General features: G+C 33.5%; 3 protein-coding genes across 4 annotated transcripts; 1 reads left to right on the top strand and 2 right to left on the bottom strand.

The window, feature by feature from the left end:
* Nucleotides 1-570: 570 nt before the first annotated feature.
* Nucleotides 571-20,305, top strand: LOC113401797 (procollagen-lysine,2-oxoglutarate 5-dioxygenase). Of its 2 annotated transcripts, none has more exons than XM_064220306.1 (13): nt 571-734; nt 9,177-9,414; nt 10,129-10,301; nt 10,802-10,969; nt 11,366-11,562; nt 11,901-12,154; nt 13,725-13,949; nt 16,843-16,984; nt 17,408-17,590; nt 18,057-18,161; nt 18,774-18,920; nt 19,153-19,267; nt 19,574-20,305. In XM_064220306.1, the coding sequence occupies exons 1-13, from the start codon at nt 584-586 to the stop codon at nt 19,741-19,743; spliced, it is 2,268 nt and encodes a 755-aa protein (XP_064076376.1). In that variant the 5' UTR covers nt 571-583; the 3' UTR covers nt 19,744-20,305. The 2 variants fall into 2 exon arrangements, with proteins under 2 accessions (XP_064076376.1, XP_026497639.1); XM_026641854.2 differs by lacking the exon at nt 571-734 and adding an exon at nt 7,844-8,532.
* Nucleotides 14,309-15,583, bottom strand: LOC113401805 (immunoglobulin domain-containing protein oig-4-like). The gene is made up of 4 exons (XM_026641865.2): nt 15,410-15,583; nt 15,270-15,341; nt 14,930-15,079; nt 14,309-14,520 (listed from the first exon to the last, which is right to left on the bottom strand). The coding sequence occupies exons 1-4, from the start codon at nt 15,509-15,511 to the stop codon at nt 14,362-14,364; spliced, it is 483 nt and encodes a 160-aa protein (XP_026497650.1). The 5' UTR covers nt 15,512-15,583; the 3' UTR covers nt 14,309-14,361.
* LOC113401924 (uncharacterized) lies at nt 20,242-22,463 on the bottom strand. Its single transcript, XM_026642005.2, has 3 exons — nt 22,405-22,463; nt 21,793-21,994; nt 20,242-20,687 (listed from the first exon to the last, which is right to left on the bottom strand). The coding sequence occupies exons 2-3, from the start codon at nt 21,984-21,986 to the stop codon at nt 20,390-20,392; spliced, it is 492 nt and encodes a 163-aa protein (XP_026497790.2). The 5' UTR covers nt 21,987-21,994; nt 22,405-22,463; the 3' UTR covers nt 20,242-20,389.
* Nucleotides 22,464-24,339: the final 1,876 nt, after the last annotated feature.

Raw genomic sequence — 24,339 nt, 5'->3', positions numbered from 1 at the left:
ACAGATGCCGAATTGTTACTATGGACAATTGAGTTCATCTGGTAATACAAATTTAAATTATATTATTAAATTATTTAATAGATCAACCTAATTATAATATTTGATTCGCCTATACTTTATTGTATAAAAGATGATGCGCTCTTAGTTAAGTAAGAGCGACATTTCTCACCAACGATTAAATTAAGCTTTGCATAGTTTTGTGGCTTTTCGTCAAAGTGAATGGGCTGAGTATATTCAAGTACACACAAGAAATGATATCCGTACGATTGGCAGTACATTAAATTTTTAATGACATTGATGGTAATATAGTCCGACAACGACTTACGAATATTTGACAAAGGGTGAAATAATAATTATTTTATTTTTTGTATTTGTTTTTGCAACATTTTATTATATTGTGTTCTTATTAAAATACTCGAATCGAGGTATTTTTTACCAACGACTTTCATTTTACGGTTGAGTCTCGTTGCTTTGATTGACATTAGTGTATATACCTGGCGTGTACTGTCACTCAGCCTGTAATCAATTTCATAGCGGCGAGCGGGCGAAAATGCAGTCGCGTTTTGAGTATCCGGGGAGCAAGATGCGCCCTACGCAACAGCTCTTGCCCGCTATCGGGTTCTTTTGGACATTTGTTGTCATCAATGTTTCGCGACTGAGTCCAATACAATGTGAAGAATACTGTATGATACATGAAAACCGCTTCTGTGCCATATTAAAGGAATTTATCGAGGGTAATTTTTTTTTCTTAATATTATCAAGTATTTATTGGCTTTGCGATTGTGAATTTCTTTTGCGATGATTATAATTAATTAATTTAAACACGCTGATATTGGAGCAATTCTTTTTTAGTTTAAAATATATGTATATATATATTGCGATTAAATAATTATTATTTGTAGATCTAACAAAATACCTAGAAGGTATATATTATTGTTATAGAATAAGTTATATTTGTGATGCATAATTTAAAAATTTATTTCGACAAAGTTAAGATCGTTTTTTTTTTAATATTATCATTTAAAATTATTATTTAAAAAAAAAACATGTTTGCGATTCGCGAATTTAAAAGAATGCCAAAATATTATTATATTATTTTAGTTCGATTCGATTTTAAAAACTCGCTTGAAAAATATTTCTTATTTACACCCATTAAATGATTTTACATCGCTCATATTATATAAACTTTAAGCAAAAAATATGAGACGGGATAGGTCCGACGACGCGTTTGCGCGCGTAACGTTCCTATGGTTCCGCGGATATGGTCGCGCTACGTACAATGGGGATCTCTAGCAATCTCCATTTTTCCCACCGCTTCAACGCCTGAAGCGCACTCGAAGGGAATATGTTTTTCACCGTTCTGACCGAGGACGCGGGTTTGCTGCTGTCTCTAGCCAAGATCAGCAATGTGTGCCTGTTCCTGCCACTTTTTTGATCTGATGCTAAAAAAGCTCTTCAAAGCTTCAGTGAACGTTCAGGGTGAGACCTAGATATTTCTTGTCCCTGGCTACATTGACGTTGGAGTCAACAATGTAGACGTGTGAGTCGAGTGATTCCCCGGTCGTCGGCAGTTTGAGGAATTATAGAGCCTCCGTATTAAGCAATTCAAATCAAATAATCTATATTATTTGCTACAGCAAATGAAGAAGCGCGTTTCTGAGAAGGTTTTAATAAATAACAAATAAATACGTCTACCGACGTTTTATCTTAAACTTCCTTTAAATAATAAAATAAAAAAAGGATGACATTAATGAATATACCAATTAATAAAGCCAGCCTTTATTATATCCGTGAACAAATTAACAGCCATATAGGTATCATCCAAATGCATAAATTCATCACGATAGTTTTAGTAAGCAGAAGTGGATTATGATTAATAACCTAGCTTGTTTCCCTTACATATATTTTTTTCCTTAAAGCTTTTCGATATTTTATCTGGAATATTATAAGAATTTTCACCCTTCGATATTTGAATCAAACAAGTAGTTATATTCATGTAAAAATATCTACCTAACAACTGAGCTTTAAATTATAACGGCATCCAAAAATTCTAATTTTACCATTGGCTTAAGCCCGACAAGACCGAGCTCGGCAACAGTTATTCTTTAATTGTATGTGTAGGATATTTGGTCAAAAGTAGGATTATAGTCTACGTCTTTGGGCGACATTATGTTGGCGTATATGGTTTTTTTATTGTACAGCTTGGCAGACGGGTCAAAGAGCCACCTGATGATAAGCGGTCACCACCGCCCACAGACATTAGAGCTGTAAAATATATATCGCCACTTATTTTGGAAATATGCTATTCCCTTCTACCTGTAGTTACACTAGCTGACACCCTTCAAACCGAAACCCAACAACACCTGAGCATTGCTGTTTGGCGATATGATATATGATGAGAGGGTGGTACCTACCGAGACGGGCTTGTAAAAAGCTTTACCACCTAATGATATCGGTATCGTGCATAATGAGACATGGCAACTGACACAGACAGTCTGTTGATTGTTTCAACTTTTATAAACAGCCTCATGTTGTAGTAGCAAATATAACCAACATATAAAACGAAAAAAAATATATAATGCAATAATAAAATAATGAGATGATAAATCTATATTTATCGTATATTTACGATTGAACTACAAAAATTGTGATTAAATTTTAATATTCTTGCATTACATACAAATAACAATTCGGTTTAATCTTGCATCATCTATATCATATAATCTAATCTAAAAAGATCTTGTATAAACGTCGCTTTCTGCTTCTGTCCGTACTTCCGCTAACTTCTGAATCTAAACTTGCTAAATCCCTTGATTTTGATGTGGTTTTGATTAATAGAAAGAAAAGACAAATTGTACATATTATTTTCAAATATTTTGTACAAAATACTGATCTAAACGGTTTTTTTAACCTAAAACATCGTTTTGTCCAAAATACTGTTTATGTTCGCTCACATGGCTAAGTCTGGCTTAACCTTCGGCTATATTTGAAAATAATTTACTTAGAAATTGTAAATCTAAAAAGTCCTACAGAAAATTCTGCCATAGAATGTGTGTATTTTCTAAGGTACACTCTAAGGTAACTATTATTTATTATTTGTTACAGATTAGTATTATACTAGGTTATTTGCGCAGCTATTTTTTCCAATTCAATATTAATCCTTATTAAGATAAATATATAAGTCATCTTAGGTATTTAAAATATATTAAAAATGTCTTCAGACTAAAAACACAACACTGTTTATTGGCATGAATAGTTCAGAATATACCTTCGATTCTAAAATACATGCAACAATTTTTAATCTATAAGCTGAGGAATAATTTTGATCAATGTTTTCTATAAAAATTACCACTATAACCAATTTTTACATCGTTCATATTTCTCAATTATGGCATACTTTTGTTAAGTAATTGGTAAAAGTTATAAAATAAAGTAATATATCTTCTTAAATTTTCTATATTAATAATTTGCACCCGTGCGAAGCCGGGTCAGGTCGCTGGCTTGGAAGAAGTATTTTTTCGGTTATACATAGCAGACAGTACTCCTGGCGGCCAATAGAATAACTAAGTATCAACTGCAAGTACCTTCGCAGCAAGCGCCATCTATCCAATGCAATGAGTAGCAACATTTTCTCTACTCGTAGTCCGAGGGAGCCTGTAATTACAAAATAAAGTTATTTTGCAAAGAGTGAAACTATTTTTTTTTGTGGGTTATGGTAAAAACGCACTTCGGAAGAATTGCTATTCTTATTTGTAAATTGTCACTGTCTGAAGATGCTGACGATAATGACGGACAAAGAGTTTTATTTGATACTTGATGATTATACTATTTATTTATACAATGTCATCTTTAAACATAACATCATGACTTAAAACCTTAATTTGACTCGTGCGAAGTAAGGAAACAGTTATTATAAAGACGAAAGGGTGACGATATTTGCATTCTTATAAAAAAGGGTTAAAAAAAGCAAAACAAAATATATTTTATAGAAACAAAAAACGTTTATAAATTAAATCGTGCTCAACGGTAAAGAAAAATATGGTGAGGATAACGGCATGGACCCGATGAAATTCTGCCAGAAATCATCGAAATGTGCAAATATGGTGCAATATCTTACAAACTTCCAAACCACCTCCTACAAAGGAAAAGAGGCTTACAGGCTGTTCAATTCAGGTTTATAATATTGATCAATATGAAATGGTGGACTAAGCCCGTCAGAGGCCCGGTGCGGCAGATGAATGAGGCCCCAGCTTTAAAAAAATTAGTTTTAAAAGCTTTCTATTCGGTTTACATTAGTATGAATATATATAAACATATATAATATATATTTATTTAAGTTTATGTATAAAAAGTCCAGATGGCTGTAGAATGTAGCGTTTTGATCTTGATAAAATTATATAGGTACTAAGCACATTTTTAAAGTTTTATTTAGGATTTCATCAGGAAAATGCGGTTGCATTAGGATTGGGTCCCCAAGACTGGAGGCCCGGGGCGAGCCGCCCCTTCCACCCACCTGTTAGTCCGACACTGTCAATATGCAAGTTTTGAATTCAGAATTGTCTCTGTGTTTTCTTCACTTATAATTATTGAGTGGAATTTAATATACAGATACTTACTTGGCGGTAGGGCTTTGTGCAAGCCCTTCTGGGTAGGTACCACCCACTCATCATATATTCTACCGCCAAACAACAGTACTCAGTATTGTTGTTCCGGTTTGAAGGGTGAGTGAACCAGTTCCTAAGGTTTGTGGCGCATTCTCCAGCAGTTGCCGAATCATTGATGAAAGAAAATGTACGAGAATGCAAATCAAAATTTAATTTTACCCCTGTAAACACCAATGACATAATTTCTACATTTAAGTCATTAGACTTTAAGAAAACTGCTGATCTATGGGGGTATTTCTGTAAAGGTGATTAATTCAATTATTGATGTGATTGCACCTTATCTTGCAATAATATTCAATGATTGTGTTCAACGTGGTATATTACCTGACCTGATGAAACAGTAAAGTCATTCCAATAATTAAATCTGGTAGCTCTTCAGATCCTAACAACTATAGGCCAATCTCAATACTACCAATCCTCAGCAAAATATTTGAAAAAATTATTCTAAATCAATTATTAGCATATTTCAATAGATACAATCTGCTTCATAGAAAATAATTTGGATTTACGAGGGTTCGCTCGACAACCGACGCAGGTATCGACCTTATAAGAAATATCTATGAAGCCTGGGAGAGGTCATAGGATGCCTTAGGGATTTTCTGCGACTTATCCAAAGCCTTTGATTGTGTTCAACATGAAACTCTGGTCAGGAAATTATATCACTATGGAATTAGAGAATGTGCACTCGACCTTCTGACTTCTTATCTTAACAATAGAATTCAGAGGGTTAAAGGGACAAGGTCTCCTGGGGTCTCAGTTGGTATGGGGGTCTCACAGGGATCAATTCTTGGACCTTTTCTATTCCTCATATACATAAATGACTTGCCCTTTCTTGTTGGGAACAAACATGATACAGTATTGTTTGCTGATGATACCTCTTTGGTTTTTAAAATAAATAGGAAACAGGTACAGTATGACGAATAATAAAAAACTAATAAAAAATTTGTAAAATTTAGCACATCAAACGTGCAAAATGTAAAACCCTATGTACTTATCAATGGGGAATCGATGGATCCAGTTGAAACAACTGAATTTCTTGGCCTTACTCTTGATGCCAAGTTACAGTGGCTCCCCCATATAAACGGATTAGCGGGTAGACTGAGTTCTGCGGCATTTGCGGTCAAAAAAATTAGATTATTTACCGATGTTGATACGGCTCGCCTAGTTTATTTCAGTTACTTTCACAGTATAATGTCCTACGGTATTATGCTTTGGGGCAACGCAGCCGCTATCCATACTATATTTGTGCTGCAGAAGAGGGCTATTCGCGCAATCTATAACCTAGGAGCCAAGGAATCATTAAGGTATAAATTTATAGAAATTAAGATATTAACTGTTGCTTCTCAATATATATTCTGTAATGTTTTGTATGTACGGAAAAATATTAATGGTTTCATGAGAAAATGTGATTCTCATAACAAGGAACAAACACAATCTTGTTACTCCTGTTACTCGACTGCATAGAGTTAGTAACTCTTTTGTGGGGCAATGTATACGCTTCTACAACAGGATCCCAGAAAGCGTTCAAAATGCTTCTGTTGCCAAATTTAAAAAAAATGTTAAGGAACGCTTGTGTGCGAAAGTTTACTATACAATTAGTGAGTTTATGTTTGATAGCACACCTTGAGAATGAAACGATCGCCTCCTGGCTGTTTCTATTCAATTTGTAATTGTATATAATAACAATATTATATACAATATAATAACAATATTATATACAATATAATAACAATATTATATACAATTATGTATCTAATTAAATTGACAAAAAAAAGACCCGCTGAGTTTCTATCGCCGGTTCTTCTCAGGTCAGGGTGTTCCTTTTTCCGAACCGGTGGTAGTGTTTAATTTGACCATCAACAAGTAAGTGTAATGCTTCTATGTTGAATAAAGGAATTTGAGTTTGAGTTGAGTTTGAATTGGCGATGTAAGGAATGGTTATTATTTCTTACAGCGCCATTCTGTATGGGCGGTCGTAACCACTTAGCATCAAGTGACCCATATGCTCGTCCGCCAATTTATACCATAAAAAAAGATTAGATCCATCACAATTTTTGACCTAAGCGTTACTAAATATTTACTTACTAGCTAATCCATCTTCTCCTAACACTTAGAATATAACCTCTCAGATATTAAAACATAATGTTTTATTTTATTATCTGCCTCTGAATATAAATCTGTTGTGAAGCCGTGATGTCCTGCTTCGCAAACACAAGTGCACTTTCTATTCCCTCAAGCTTGTTATCAGATGCTCAGCCTTGACATGGGCATTGAAGTCACACAGTCAGTGGGCGGGGAAGTGCTGCGGGCGCAGTTCACTAGCCCTTCGTCGTGTAGCATCCCTTTGTGTTGTGATAGTCGGCAGCTCAGGTCACTGTGCAAAAATAGACTTGAAATCTTAGATTTGTTCTTTGCTTTCAGTCACTTTCGCCACAAGTGCAGCATCGCTTGCCTCAGTTGATTGTGCTGCGGCATTTATACCCGATGTTGCCCTCCTCTAGGAACCGGGAGTAGTACACCGATATGCTTACCAGTGCCTTTAACCTGGTGATGCCAACCCAAAGTGAATACCCATCGTCATCTTTCGTACAATAGTGGGCTTCAAAACCTGACTCCTTTCAGCGAAGTAACCGCTGAATTCACCAAGCTTAATGTTTTCGATTGAACATCCAGCCGCGTTTACGATTGATGACACAACTGGCATTGGCGTCGCTGTGTCATTCATTGTTCGTTGTTGATTGATGTTAACCAATTAACCAAAGATGAATGACCTGAACAGTCCAAAATCATTCAGTTAAGAATCCAAATTCCAACTGTTTTATCCATGTGTTAATACTAATATTTATGAATCGATGACGAGGACACGAGTCGGTATAATTTTAATATTCTATATTAAATTTTAGTCTCAAATATAGTATAATACCATGTTTAATTAATCCAATAACAGAGGAAACAATTAAATAATCAAACCTTTAATACAAATTTGTCATGCTAATCAAGGAAACACGAATTCATTTTAATATCATGAACTCGAATAAAATCTTTTCCCGAGTTTTCATTATTCGAATACTTTAATTCTGCTCGAATTCTTTGAAAATAATATGAGTGACTTACCACTCGAGTGTACAACGTACATCACTCAGTATACGTCATTACGTCAAGCTCAAGCTAAATACGTAAATAAAAATATTGTATTTGTATTTTGTATTGTGAATTAGTGACTGACAGTTTGAAGCTTGCGTGTTGGCTAAATCTATAATTTATTTTATTAGCTTCTATAGACATTATTTATATTATCTTAATATTAAATTATTTTGTTAGTTCTATTTTTGACACATTTCATATAGTAAACATTGCAAAAGAAAAAGTTAATTTTTCTGAAGTTTAATTTTTGCACGCGGCCCGCCAAAATTGATATTTAAAATTAAACGACATTGTTTGCAATTAGTTAGCTTGCTTCCAGTATCAATTGCGTGCGAACGTTTAATAACAATCAAAGCTAAGGCGATGCAACATTCACTTGTGTGAGTGCGTTGATTATTTGATATATAAAACCATGTGTGATGATCTCATAGCAACACAATACACATGGTTAAACGGGAGGAAGCGTGTTTTATCTTAGTATTTGGGTGACGTTTCTCCACTGTTGGAGCTTATCGCCTCGGAAGTGGGACCGCCTATGTGGGGCGATATAAAACGTTTTATTACGAACGTTGCAGCCACCGGTCCCAATTTTATGAGCCGCGGACTCATTAACTGAAGTCCATTGAACTTGTGCTCGTCGATAAATCTAGAAATATGAACGCATTTCTGCTCGTACACTGCCTATTTCTCATTTTTGCTAGTAAGGTGGAGGGAACTGCTGAAAGTAAGTATTAATTATTTTTTTAAGCTGGCGTAAATTAATGAAATATTGTTTTAAATAAAAAAAGTATAATAGCATCAAGTTATATATATTTCTTATCATTCTGAGTATGATTTTTTGAGTAAAATGTCATGTTAATCAAGTTAAGTTGCCAATAGAAAGTTATTAAGTTTATTCCAAATTAAGCTGTGTCTATTATTATGTATTAAAAATAAAAATGTAAGATGTCAGCAAAGCGAAGGAGTCCTCGTTAGTGTGCTGAGTATGTTTCAACAGAAAATGATTATAGTTTTATTTTATAAAGATAAAGTAGCATACTCTCTTAGTTTCAAATATAAATTCTATAAAAATTGACTAATTTAACTTGGTGAAAACCTAAAGAATATAAAATGATTTCAATATAAATATCAAATATTATTTTGGACAAAATGTCGCAGGTACAGAAAATGATCCCATGTCAAATTTTATCATTTAAAGTTTTGCAACTTTTATTCAATCTTTTCCTGAAGAAATTTTATAAATAAAAAATAGATTGATCTTAAATATTTAATATGCAGACTTATATACATACTATACAAATAAAACTTTTTAAATTTATGTTTTATTATGATTTTTTATTGCAAAATCACATTCATTACATTTCACAGGTCCAGAGGTTTTGGTGTTCACTGTAGCAACAGAAGATAACCATGGCTTACAACGGTATCTCCGATCTGCAAAAATGTATGGAATTAAAGTCGAAGTTCTTGGCTTGGGACAAAAGTGGGAAGGCGGAAATATGGAGACCCTAGGTGGTGGTCAAAAAGTCAATTTACTGAAGGAAAAACTTCAATCACTCAAAATAAATACTAAATCGAAGGAACCAATTGTCCTTTTCACAGACAGGTAAGTTTAACTCAACTTAATATCTATGATTTATATTTTTTTGTTCAAATTTGGTATTTAACATGTAATTATTTAAATGCAAAATCATAAGGATAATATTATTTATAAGAAAAACGAATGTTTGAAAATAATTCATTATTTTTATCACTTACTTAAGAGAAGGTCATAGGAGCATCTAAAGATAGTTCTAAAAAATACTACTTATCACAGTAATAGGTTATGAGGCAGTTTATAAGAATAAGTATTTTATATGAGTAATAGTAAACAATGGAATTTTTATACTAGTACCTAATAAAAATAAACTAATATTTCTGTAAATATCAAGAAGAAAAAAATAATAAATCAAATTAACTGATCATATAAGTTACATATATAAAAGCCTACTTTAAAAATGTATCAAATCTTGGCTATTATTCCAGTAACCACACATGGTACTGGTATGTATAAAAGTCAATGAATAGACAATTTATTCTATATGGGAGAATCATTACTAAATATTAATGTACAGTTATAAATTACATATTATTAAGAGTTCTACATGTTCTACTGTGTAACATTCTGACCCACATATAGCAACAAGATGGTTTGCTTCAATTAGGTAACTGCCATGCTCATCAGAAAAGTAATGCATTGATTGTCTCAATTCAATTCTATTTATTGTTAACTTCTGCTTTTTTTTTACAAATTTATAAAATATTTGATTCCTACTTGTAGCTATGATGTCATGTTTCTGGGGAATATTGATGAAATTGTTGAGAGATTCAAGAAGTCACAACGTCGTGTTCTATTCTCTGCGGAACCCTTCTGCTGGCCGGATCTTAAACTGGCTAAACATTATCCCGACAATAGCTCAAGCAATGCTTTTTTGAACTCTGGTGCATTTATCGGTAAATCATTTTTTAAATTATAATCTTAGTATATATGTACATATAGATAAATATATATTTAAAATGATAATGTTATGGAAACATAAAGCACTATTGATGTATAAAAAGTGATTGCTTATATCTTAAATATGTTTTCATAATATCTTTAACAATGAAAATTGAAATCAAACAAATATAATTTAAATCAATCGTAACAATTGGTGAGAATGTTATATGAATGGTATATTATTATTAAAGCAACATATTATGATCATTGTTACCATAGTCCTATCTCTTGTTATTTTACATGTTGTTCAGTTTTGTCTATCATATTGGGTTTAATCATCAGAAATTCATGATATTAATTTGGTATGGACCTACTGAGAACTGTTAGAAAATTTGCAATACGCATTACTTTTCAATGATCGTAATATATAGAGTCAGTATTTTTATGATAAATTATTTATTCACAAATATTTTATAGAATATAGTTTAGTTATATATGTTGTTTATCAATGCAGGTTACTTACAAGATATTTTACAAATTCTTGTAACTAATAAAATTACCAATCAGGATGATGATCAGTTGTTCTATACAAAAATTTATATCCAAGAAAAATACAGGAAGATGTATGAAATGGGACTAGATAGTAAATGTACTCTATTTCTAAACTTGAATGGTGCATTGTGTAAGTACCTACATCAATTATTTTGATTGTATACATTAAAAAGGCATTGATTGTATATATATAAAGTGGTAAATGAAGATGAATCATTTCTAATTTATTTTTTCTTTTATTTAATATGATAACAGTCGGTGACACCATTGCTTGAAACATGGAATTATACATGTTTATATTTTAACTCTCATGTTAACATGGATCATTTGACACAAAAAACAATGTCAATATTTCTGACTCCATTATCAGCAAATGTCAAAAATCGTTTTGATCTCAAAATATATAGATCAAGAACTAGCAATATCCGTCCTTATATCCAAGCCTTGACCAAAAATATAAAAAAAAATTGCAAAAATATGTGTATTGCGATATTTATTATTAATACTTTTTTTTTGTTACAAATAGCTGACGTTGAGCTTGTTCTCAATTCCACTGAAGAGTGGCCTTATATTATACACAAGGCATTTAACGAGCGGCCTCTTATTGTGCATGGAAATGGACCATCTAAGCTGATGCTTAACCATTACTCAAATTACTTGGCAAAATCTTGGTCAGTTAAAGAAGGTTGTGTGCTGTGCAAGGAAAAAAGGATTGAGTTGAAGGTGAACTCATTTAGTGTTACTAATAAATTTATCAAACAAATAATGATATCTGTAAAGTAACATCCAAATTTTAAATATAAAAGAATATATTTGCAATGACAGATTGAAAAAATTATATTGAAAGTTTTACAACAATTATTATATAATTGAAAAATAGAACCATAACAATATAAAAACTTATTATTACTCTAAAAGTGTCGTGTACACTCGTTGACAATGCTTTGTGTTAGTGTAAATATGTCAGTTTACTTTTGTTTCCCAAAAAAAAGTAAATGATTTTTGATATAATTAAATAACAATTATAAATGTAATTAAATTCCACTGAATATTTGTTTTAGGAGGATGCTTTACCTGTTGTAATGTTGTCAGTGTTTGTTGAACAACCAACACCCTTCCTTGAAGAATTTCTTCAACAAGTAGACGAAATTGACTATCCAAAGGACAAAATCCATCTCTTTATACATAATAATGTAGATTTTCATGAGGCTGAATTGGATAAGTATTTCCAAGCACACAGCAGGGAATACATCACCGCTAAAAGGATTACTCCAACCGATTACCAATCAGAAGCAGAGGCCAGGGATATAGCCAAGTACGTATTGATTATCTTCAGTGACAACAAAGTTAAATTAATTAAACTTGCCTGCATTGTGTTAACTACAAAATGTTATTTATGTAAATGTATGAGAAGGTTCAATAGTTATTTAAAAAGCAGGATAATATTATAGAATTTATTAAGTTAAAAATGTAATAAATCTGATTAATATTGTAAATGCAAAAGTATGAATGGAAGGATGTTTGTTTAATGAAAATGAAATCTGGCTCAGATAGATTGTCTGAAATAGCAGGTTACTTTTTATTCGGAAAACCTGCATACCGAGAGCAGGCTCATACATGGGTGTTACAGCCGGCGGAAACTCGTTGATTATAAACGCATTTTTATTATTGTTCATCATCATTAAGTGAACAATGTTTTATTGATTATCTAAATACGAATTACTTAGTACATAATTATAGTAATTTTTCATTTACAGTGTCAAACAACAACTTTATGTACAAAATAAAAAAATATAGTTATATTTCAATTTTGAATTATAGGGGTCAGTTAAGATGTTTACAAATACAGTGTAAACTCCCATGTAACGTGACTCGATTTAACGACAAACTCCGTAAAGCGTCGAAATCACTCGACCTTGGTTGGTTCAGCTTGTCTTCCATACAATGATACACTCTACATAGCGTTAAACTAACTCTCAATAACGACACATTAAATAGTAAAAAGTTATTTTTTAGTTGCCAAAATTAGTAAAAACTGCGCAGATGTGTACGTCCTTTTGTCGCTTTATATCCTTGCCCGTAATAAACTGCCGGCATCATACATACCGAACTTTCTAAGAAACCCGTTCTTTAGTTTACAAATAGTGATTGCTTGAACGCATAAAGAAGCTCTGGAAGCAGCAAAATTAGTAAAAAAATACTTCTTTATCACCAAGATGCCTCAATATCGCACCGTAAAGTAAAAAAATATAGCAAAATTACTGGTGCAGCAAAAGACTTCGAACGAAAATAACAGACTATACCCAATAGCGTTCAAATAAGAATTGTTTTATTTAATTACTATACATTAATAACACTTGTCTGAAATAAACTGGTTATTTTTCTACATTACATTAACAGCCTGTAAATTTCCCACTGCTGGGCTAAGGCCCCCTCTCCCTTTGAGGAGAATGTTTCGAGCATATTCCACCACGCTGCTCCAATGCGGGTTTGTGGAATATACATGTGGCAGAATTTCGTTGAAATTTAACACATGGAGGTTTCCTCACGATGTTTTCCTTCACCGCCGAGCACGAGATCAATTATAAATACTAATTCAGTGGTGCTTGCCTGGGTTTGAACCCGAAATCATCAGTTAAGATGCACGCGTTCTAACCACTGGGCCATCTCGGCTCACTGGGCCATCTCGGCCCTGATACAGATATTTCTTCTCTCTTTCTTTTTCTAATACAGTTTTCTCTTCTCCATTCATTTAACGACAACTCTCTATAACGTCCAAATACACACAGTCCCTTGAGTGTCGTTATATAGAGTTTACACTGTATATGCTAAAAAAGTACATTAAAAACAACAATTATGAAATAAATGTTTTTTTTTTCTTTCAGAAATAGATGCGCGAACAGCGCTTGCGATTATCTGTTCTCGGTCGACAGTATAGCTCGGGTAGATTCTTCAACGCTCCGTTATTTGCTGTCCACGGGCTATGACGTCGTGGCTCCGATGCTAGTGCGGCCCGGTCAAGCCTGGTCTAACTTCTGGGGCGCTATTAATTCTCAAGGTTATTACGCTCGCTCTTCTGACTACATGGACATCATTAATAGAAAAATTATGTAAGTCTTAAAACTTTTTCTCTTTGTTCTAGCTTTATTGTATGAAATTATGAAATATCTAGAACTTTTTGAAATCGGTGGAACCTTTTTTTTTTAATAATAAGCCTTTCTTTGTCAGCTATGTAACTACGTAATGATTATGTGGCTTGATGATCAAGTTGTCTGTGAAAAAATACGATTAAGTCACGAAGTTACATTCCAAACAACCTATTAAATGAACCAAAAAATATAAAATAGGCTAATACAAAATATTGTGAAATAATTAAATATCACACAAATTCAAATTTACTGCTAATAAATGCGATTTTATTTAATATTAGATATATTCTGATCGGATAGGATCAATGAAACACAGAGTATATTCAGCATAAGTCAGTTTTATATTTATTTTACGGTCTCGAAGAATGTAGATTCAATCAAATGCAATGGAGAAGTCTGTTTTGAAGGAACGCCTGTCTATTGCGTACATGTTGTCTGCTGTACACTCGTACACGCCGGCGTCCATCTGTGTAGCGGGATCGATCTCAATTTTAGATTTCACCCGATCATCGTCTATCAACCATTCATGAATCTGAAATTAATGAAAATAGTAAAATATTACTTATGTCAATATATACGTCAACATATCTATGGTAGACGGTTCGCCTAGTGATGTGAATGGTCCAAAATCTTATTTTATCCTAGTGTGAAACAAGCTTTATTGGAGGGGAATGTCTTAAAAACATTGATAGCAAAAGAATAACAAAGAAAGACAGCAAAAAATATTTACTTCGAACACTTCGAAGTGAAGACCTTCTCAGCATATAACGATCCCGAGAAAGTGCGTTTTAATTTCTGTCGATACAATATCAACAAAAACAGGAATTACAACTATACTTACAAGTATTTGGACCAAATTGTTTGTTTATATTATTTAAATATTCCATTATACATACTTATTTATTTGTATCATTGAAAATAATAAAACAATTATTAATTACGTGCAAGTAGTGATGAGCAAATATTTCGACGCCATCTTTGAACCAAGTGATGTGCGGACGCGGCGTTCCTTTCGCAGTGCAGAGGAAGGCTATTTTATGACCCAGAACATACTCAAGGTCAAAGTGCGAGGCCAGAAGAATTTTTGCGCCCTGTTTTAAAATAAATACCGCTTAAGTTTGCGTCAACAGTTATACTTAAATAAACCTTTTCGCATACAAGGAAATGATAAACATTAATTATTTCTAAAAAAAATAGAAAACATCGCTACAAAATGTGCGTTACAAAAACAAACACGCATTTTAAACGGGCACCAAAATTATTCGCTATAGCCATACTTACATCATTGCTATTGTAGTACCGGTCAGATTCGGGATCTCTGTATTTTCCAGTGATCGGTAAACCGATTTGTACCTGCAGAGAATATGGCGTTAGTTCGATATATGTGTCGGTTTCCAGAACGCTAATATCTTGAATACCACCTTGGATTTAGTCCTCGAGCGTGTCCGTCCACGCCGCGCTTCGGTCTCGAAAACTATGAGCAGGAGCATCAGTGCTGCGACTATAGCACGTTTCAGCAACATTTCTGTGCGAATTAGGAAAAGGTGTTAACTTCCCGAGAGTCTCTCAACTACTGCGGCTGGCGTCGATTGACTAATGACATAGCTAATGGGGACCCTTGTCCCCCTTTGGAGCAGCAACGCGATTTCCTTTGCGATTCATGCGACGCTCTGAATTGTTCGAGGGGTCATTGATACACAGGACTGTCGTAGGACGCGAGATTTTATAAAAATCTATGTCAAATCTATTTACAATATTGCGTTTATAAAAACCATATAATAATCAGATATTTATATTTTATTTTAAGATTTAAAGAAATTCCTAGTTCCAAAAGTAAAACTCCTCTAACGTCCCATTAACAATGCCCATCTCTTCTGTCTTGTAATTTAAAAGCAACCTTTGTAAATTTTATTAGTTTATTTAAGTATAAATTATCCTGAATGTGACAAGAACACAACATTCGATGCTCATAACATGAAATAAAAATACTTAAAAGAGTACTTGTCCGGTTGTTTATCGTATCTTCTCTTGCTTATTGTAACGATACATGATGGTCACAGCAAGGGTGTTCGGCGTGTGTTTTGTTCACAAATAGCTCCTAATCACCCTCGTAACAATATATATAGAGCTATGTACGTGTTAGTTCTAGTCTCTTCGTAATTGACACACTTGATGAACCCTCGCTCGAGCTCTTCTTTCTGGCGAACCAAAATTCACCAAATTTTGAATGATTTTTAAGTGAAATAGTCGTAATTGCCTTCTCTATTGTTGCATTTAAGGCCTAAAGTTTATTCCACCACGCTCTACCAACGCGGCTGGATGCATATGTGGCATATTTTCGTACTAAATGTTTTTCTTCACCGTCAATAACATATAAATAAAAAATAATTAAGCAAATGATAGTGATTGCCCGGATTTGTTCCCGCAATCATGAGTTTAAGATTCACCACTGTACCTATACAGGATTTTCTAACTAGTACGACCATATAGGATAGTGATTAATTTTCTTAGGTGAAATGTCCATACGACTGTAACAGCAGCTCTCGTATATCATATGTGTTGTCTAGAGTGGCAGATTCAATGCTGTGCCCTTTGACCATTGTCGTTCCCACTCGATTAATCGGAGGGGAAAATAGATGTCTTCAATGCTAGTATGATTCAAAACATAATATATAATGTATATTTTATGTATTGAAGCACTTATATGTATATACAAGCATGTATGCATCTTCTGGTATAAGTTTCATGTATAGTTCGGTAACACAAAAATACGGTACTCGTTTATACAATATGAATTAATATACTTTTACTTACAAAATAAAGAATGATTGAAATAACATATTTTCTCTTGCAGTGGCATATGGAATGTTCCCTTCATAACTAACTGCTATTTGATGAATATCTCCCTTTTCCGCGACAAATCCGATAAGGAAGTCAGCCATATCAAGGAAGGGCTCGACCCAGACATGGCTTTCTGCGCTAGTTTGAGAAAACGGGTATGTTTTATTTACTACATTTAATTGGCAATTATATATTTATAACTACTGAAATTACAAATTTCTTGTTTACACTCAAGTGCCTCAGAGAGCACGCAAATCCGTTGGTCCTGCACCTATCAGTCACATGTCATACTATTCCAAGTGAGGAGGGAATAGATAGTGCCTTTATGTTTGCGGACAAACTTGTGCAATATAATACCTTGGCTATTCTTTGTTGAGATTGTCGTGATAAGGTATTTTGTGGTAAATTTAAGTGGTAATAATTTAACCCAAAATACCAAATAATAGTCGAGACTGCATTATAAAGTCATTGGTATCAATACATAATTTTTGTGTATGGCATGAAATATATTTCCTAAAGAATATAAAAATTGGACATGGATTGGCCCAAATTAAATAAATGAAATATTTGCGTTGTAGGGTATTATGATGCATGTAAGTAACGAGAGGGAACATGGACATCTGGTCAATCCTGATACTTTCGACATCAGCCGTAAAAACCCGGATGTCTACCAAGTCATGGACAACAGAATCGAATGGGAACAGCGCTACCTCAGCCCGGAATATTATGATAACTTTGCTGAAAATCGTAAGCATTCCGTGGTATGTATCTGTTCATATTGTGATAATTTTAACTCTGGCTTACTTTAACTTGACGTATTTTATTTGAAATAACGATGAGCTAAGTCTGATGATTTGTGGTCGGTCACCTTCGTCTATAGATATGGGCTTTACATTAACTATAAATCAACCACTTCTTACACCGTTAATCCGCCATCACTGTTACGCGCACGTAACTACTACTCAAAATATTTGAACATATCCGGACTGCAAGCGTTCGCGCACACTATTGCATTAATTTGGCTGTCACTCAGGAACACAACCTGAACAATAATACAAAGTATTAATGGTTTTCGGTATGAGAACTGCAGGGTGGGCGATGTTCATCCAGGTCTACAAGCTTTAGCTTTGGTTCACAAAAACCTGCCGAGACAAACTTAGTGTACCTATTTCATAATGTTTGTTTTGCAATTATAAATGATTTTTATATAATTATTTATATTTTTAGCCATGCCCTGATGTTTACTGGTTCCCAATTATGTCTCCTCGATTCTGCGCCGAATGGATTGAGGTCATGGAGGACTTTGGAGAATGGAGTGATGGATCTAATATGGTAATAATTTAATCGATTTTATCAAGTGATGTATATGTGCTTATATTTTGTATATATAATAGGCAAGTGTTCTTATAGTAAAATTGTATTTTGGAACATATACAAATATCCTAACTTGTACTTGATTTGATTTCTGAATACTTATTAGTGGGGGTCTTCCTTTCCTATCTGGGAGTATCCTCACAGGCTGCACCAGCTACCTAGTCACTTTGTTTTGACCTAGAAGATAAGGGCCTCATAGGCATAGAGGTCAGTAAGTCCGTGGGATGTTATGTCTTTTGTTTAGCGTCAACGTCGAGATGTCAGACGAATTCCTCCTCGGTAGTCACTGGTGTCACGATGTAGAATGTCGTTCCTGACATATCTAGGACCGCTTCCTATCGGTACTGGTAGATCTTTCGTTTGATTCTCATTGGTAGCTTAGAGGTGAACAGGGCGTACAACTTCGACAGGGCCGGCACGGCATGATTCATAATTTTGTTGAGGGCTAGGAACCATACACAACGCCTAGTCTATGTGATAACCCAAGTAGCAAACTTAGGTCTGTCACTCTTGTCCTAGCCTTATCAGATGTTTTCGTTGCCGATAATATCAAAACATTTTGATTACCAGGATCAACGTTTAGAGGGCGGCTACGAGGCAGTACCAACCCGTGACATTCACATGAAACAAGTTGGCTTAGACATACAATGGCTACACATTTTAAAGGAATACGTCCGGCCTCTGCAGGAAATGGTCTTCACCGGATACTATCACAATGTAAGTTACTTTTTTGTATCAAACGGATGCAGATTATTATTTGATGGGTACTATGACATAAATGAACGCATAAATGAACTGATATAGAAAAATGGCCGTTTGTTTGTTTATAAAATACAAATACAGACATTTTCAGCGTGTCATATCTTTTTGCTTAGTTTTAATACGTATTTATGGGAGAAGACCATAACACAATATTTATCTATAATATTAATTATTGGTTGTATTTCAGCCGCCAGTGTCTGTCATGAATTTCGTGGTTCGCTATCGACCCAACGAGCAACCCTCTCTACGCCCTCACCACGACTCTTCCACATACACGATCAATATCGCACTTAATACACCCAGTAAGTAAAATCTCATTAAACAAAACTAATGCTATGTACTAAATAACTTTAATAAGATACCATTAAGTCCACATTACATCACAATTTCGTCAGTGTGACTTACGCCATTTATAACAGGTAATTTTCATTAGCGTTTTAGTAAGACAGTATTCTCAATCATTAGTAATGTGACCAAATATTAAATACCACTGTAAAGGTAAATGTAAATAAAAGTGTAATACTTAATATTTGTAGGTTCCCCGTTTTCCTAAAGTAAAGCTGTGAGTGAATAATTAAAAATTCAATAAAATTTGATTTTGTTAACAGATAAGGACTTCGAAGGTGGTGGCTGCAACTTCATTCGCTACAACTGCTCTGTGAAGGATACCAAGCTCGGGTGGATGTTGATGCACCCCGGTCGTCTGACTCACTTCCACGAGGGACTGCGCGTCACGAAGGGCACCAGATATATCATGATCTCTTTCATAGACCCATAGACTTATCTGACCTATAATAACTAATTCTAAGTAGCCCGTTTCCCTAGCCCGCCTTTAGAATTGTTTCAATAGCTTGCTCCAAATATTTCGTTAATATTATCCTATATTATACTAACTTTAAAACATATTCTAATAAAACAATGGCGTAGTGGATATATCATATATGGTAGGTTAAGTTAACTGCATTTAAGTTATGGTAAGTGACTCTACAGCTCTCTATATTGCATTTTTTTAAATAAACACTTTGATAATTTTATATTCACACTTGATATTTGTTTTGAAAAGTTTATAATACATACAGTTACTACTATCGAATATATTAATTAATATACAACGTTACTTTATTAAGTATATTTTAACATGTATGAATAAGTTTTAAATGTTATTTGTTACATGCAATTGATTCCTAATAATTATTATGTTAATTTAATATTTTGATTTAATATTCTAACTCTCGATTTCCGATTGTGATGTTAAAAATTATAGGTTAACCAAAGATTTAAAATTTACTGCAGTAGTGTGTAGGTGATAATGTGCAAATAATAAAAAAAAATAAACAAAATTGTGTTTAATTCATCCCCATTGTCCACTGGAAACGAAATTATCGCTGTTTCTAATATACAATTACAAAGTATTAGCACAACCATCACGTGGAACTCGAAGAGGAGTCCATTACGTCCTCAGATTCTTTAGTTTCTTGCGATCTGAAATTATTGAATATTTTGCTCGGATAACGGTAATGCTTTCCAAAGGCTGATTCTGCGTACTTCTTGAATCTTTTATATTCACTTTCTTCCTTCTTCCACTCATTTTTATCAACGAAAGGTAACATGTACTTCTTCATCCACGGAGGTAGAAACTCGTCCATGTAGAAGAAACGACGTCGCCACACCCTATGTGTATCACAGTAATTGCCACCGTTGCCTCCGAACCAAAGCGGTATGCTATAAAATAAAATATATTTGTCTATTACAAATTAATTAATTTACTTTGCCGCGTGAAGTTGCCGCAGGTGATGACGCAGTAGTTGATATCATCAGACAAGTGTTATTAACACGTTATATTAATTTTTTCTTTTATTTTTGTTTTAAAATCAAATTTGCGCTTAAAGGAATATTAACCATTCCTTACATCGCCGATGTGCCATCAATCGTGAGATTTAAGATGTTGTTTCTTGTGCCTTGTTACATTGGCTCACTCATCCTTCAAACGACTTTATTATTTACATACTAGATGTTTCTGTTTGTCCATTCCAAACCGAGTTGTATGGTACGGCTATATATTTCCTTTCTAATCTAGTAACATTCCAGGTGGTTCCACGGGCGTCTGACCATTCCAGGGTCCGTGTAGAAATCATGAATCACATTATTTTTTTCGTTCGTTCGAGCGTAAGTATAGTTAGAATGAGGAACGATTAAATATATTTGTAAAGCATAGTATTCAGAGAATGCCATACTCCATGGAAGGCAGCAGACTCCAGAACTCGGCGCCCAACAAAATTTAGTGCCCTGGTCCATCACCCCACTGCAAACACAAACCCGGGATAGGGTTACCCCCTAACGCTGGTACTTACCAAGATCTTTGGCAAATACGAATTGCTACACAATAAACAATTTGGCTTTACAAGATTTCGCTCGACAACCGATGTTGGTTTTGAGCTCATTCAAATATATTTAAAATAGAGCCTGGGAGAAGTCACAGGATCGTGAAAGCATATATTGTGATTTATCTAAGGCATTTGATTGTTTGGAACATCAAAAACTGCCCAGGAAGCTACGTCACTACGGCATGTGTCTATACTGCAATTAATCTTATAAATTCGCATCCGAACAATAGTATTCAGAGGGGACAGACGAAATTTTCGTCTCAGTTACCAAATGATATGGTTTTAAAGGCTGTATTGCCGTTGGAATTATTTTTAATCCTATGAGTTTGACTCTGTTAGGATTAGTTTCTTCCTGTAAATAATACTCGTTAATGTTATTCGGTAATATTATGCCAGCGGCACAGTTATAATATTCGCAATAATTACATAATTTTAATACTTACAGACTCAAGTGTCTAAGACCCCATCGGTAGGCATTTGTGTAAAAATAGGCCGAAATCGGATTGAGATGTGGGTATGGCTTGGCGCTCGATAACCCGGATGCTAGTGCCACAACGGTTAGTCCAACTTGATATCCATCGATCATAACTACTAAGCCTTCGTTAAGATTTTCTTTCGTCGGTAAGTTAACTTTCATAGTTACCTCTGTAAAATTTAATGTGGACTATTATTCTGTCTTACGATATTGTAGAGTATTAGGTAATATTGTAGATGTTTATAAGTCTTAAGAATGACCGACCAAGTATAGATGGTGTGTGTGAGGTAGGACATAATAATGCAAAAAGTGAGTGAAAACTGATAGAAGAGAGTTAAATCTATGAAAGAAACGTAATGCGTCGTCTCCAAATAAGCGGAACGAAAAGATCGATGACAACAACATTTTGTCTTAAAATCAACTAATCAATCACTAAAACACAGATAAATTTAAATAATGCAAATACTATCAACCAAATCGGTGGAAATATCATTTAAAAGAAACACAAAATTCAGTGACGGTTATAAATAATATTATAAGCTAATTTATAACAGTGTTACTTTGAAAAGTCAAATACAACCTGTCGTAGGAATTGAGAGATCGAGTCCAAGCCTAGGTCGCCAAAAGAAGGTTCCAGGAATGGCGCACTGTAAATTAATAACAAAATATAAAAATTAAAACAGCAACCGTGACACTGACATAGTAAAGTTTACGCTTACGACTTATTAATTCAATATATATTCCAATAAATACAAAATTTTCAGTTAAAATAATTACTAACCTTTACTGTGGGAAAAGCCATGATTAACACTAACCAGAACATTTTTTCATCCATTTTTGTAGAAGTTTTCATTAGAAGCGCGTGTAAGTGCGATACAATATTTCGAGCTTCTGCGACGATTCATATTGATAAAATCATCTTACATCGAATGTTATGAACACAATAAATTCCAAACGCCAGGATATCGATGTAAAACAAATCTAAGTCATAATGTACAAGAATTCGTAATAATTGTCTTATTAATACGAATCCATAATATTTATGGATTCTTATTAATAAGACAATTACGTGTTTTGTTCTTAGTATTACTAGATGCAGAAAGCATGAGTTTGGTTAACGTGTTATATTAACTATTTTATAGTAATATCTCAAACTGTTTAAAAATATGAATATACCTTTTAACTTCTAATTCAAATTATATTCTTAATTATATCATTGTGATGTGTATTATCTGCCTTTAAACTAATATTATCGACCATTTTCTAAGTCATTTAAAATAAATGTTGACGGATAATGAATATTAAATAATAAAGAAATTTTGCAAAAAAAAGTGGAAAAGTATGCTTAAAAATATATAAGTATATATACATAAATACAGCATAAATAAATATATAAAATTACAGCAATATAATAAATATAGATAATCACAGATTATGCATCCTCTTTTGAATTCATACTCTGATCTGTTTGGTTTATGTATTATGTTTGAATTACTTTAAATTTGGAATGTCAGTTTTATTTGTTCAGATTGAATTGTGTCATATTTGTTTATTTCGTGAAAACTGCTTGAAGGAGTAATATGTCTAGTTATGACATAACTTTTGTAGTTTATATAAATTTCATAATGATTACGTTTCATCAAAAATCAATTCAAAATGTTTAAGTTAAAATAAATAGTTTTCTAATCAGTCCTTAAATGTCTTTTTGGTTTGAAAGTGATCCCATTAGCCACATCTATCATTCAAGAGGAAATCTTAATAAATGCTGTTTATGGTTACAATTTATTTAACTATATTTAATTTTTGTCAATATCTTCTCTCCTACTCATTTAACGGTGATAAAGTTTTGTAATACTGTATGGAATTTACTTCACACCATATTAATAATATCAAGTCGCTGATGCAAAAACCACCTTAAATCAATAATTTGGACATAACAATGTGCCATTTCTGGTTAGAATTTAAAGTGACAGTTTCAACAACGACTGTGTTACTATCATTAAGTGGACACGTACTATCAACAAGTTAGACCCTTAGCATATTATCAACGAGAATTGGATATAGTAACGAGGAATTTCCACGGGATTTTTAATTCGAGTCAAAGTATGTTAGAAAGGTCCATGAACATAACGATAACCAGATTTTTACAAGACTATTTTACATTTATATTCAGGCTCCAGCTGTACAATAGTAGAAGATTGTACAGCTCGAAATAAAATAATATCCAAAAAGTTGGTCGAAACTATAAAACAAAAGATAGTAATATGTGTTATGGAACATATTGTGTTTATGTTCACAGTAGCAGTAATTACAAAATCCAAAAGGACAAATACAGCTTACAAAAGCAAGCTAATCTAATAAAGCCTTTTGTAATTGTTGATTGCACTGTATATGAATGCTAAGAACCAAATAAGGCAATAATTGACTCCATTGTGCTCACTGTAAACAACCAATTAGCAATTAATAATTAAAGAATCAGCTCGGTCACCATACGTCGATGGATTGTGAAGTCCCA

Source organism: Vanessa tameamea, chromosome Z, assembly GCF_037043105.1.
Source record: "Vanessa tameamea isolate UH-Manoa-2023 chromosome Z, ilVanTame1 primary haplotype, whole genome shotgun sequence".
Taxonomy (NCBI): Eukaryota; Metazoa; Arthropoda; class Insecta; order Lepidoptera; family Nymphalidae; genus Vanessa; species Vanessa tameamea.
Note: the sequence above shows the minus strand (reverse complement) of the source record. Positions and strands in the feature narration are given on the sequence as shown.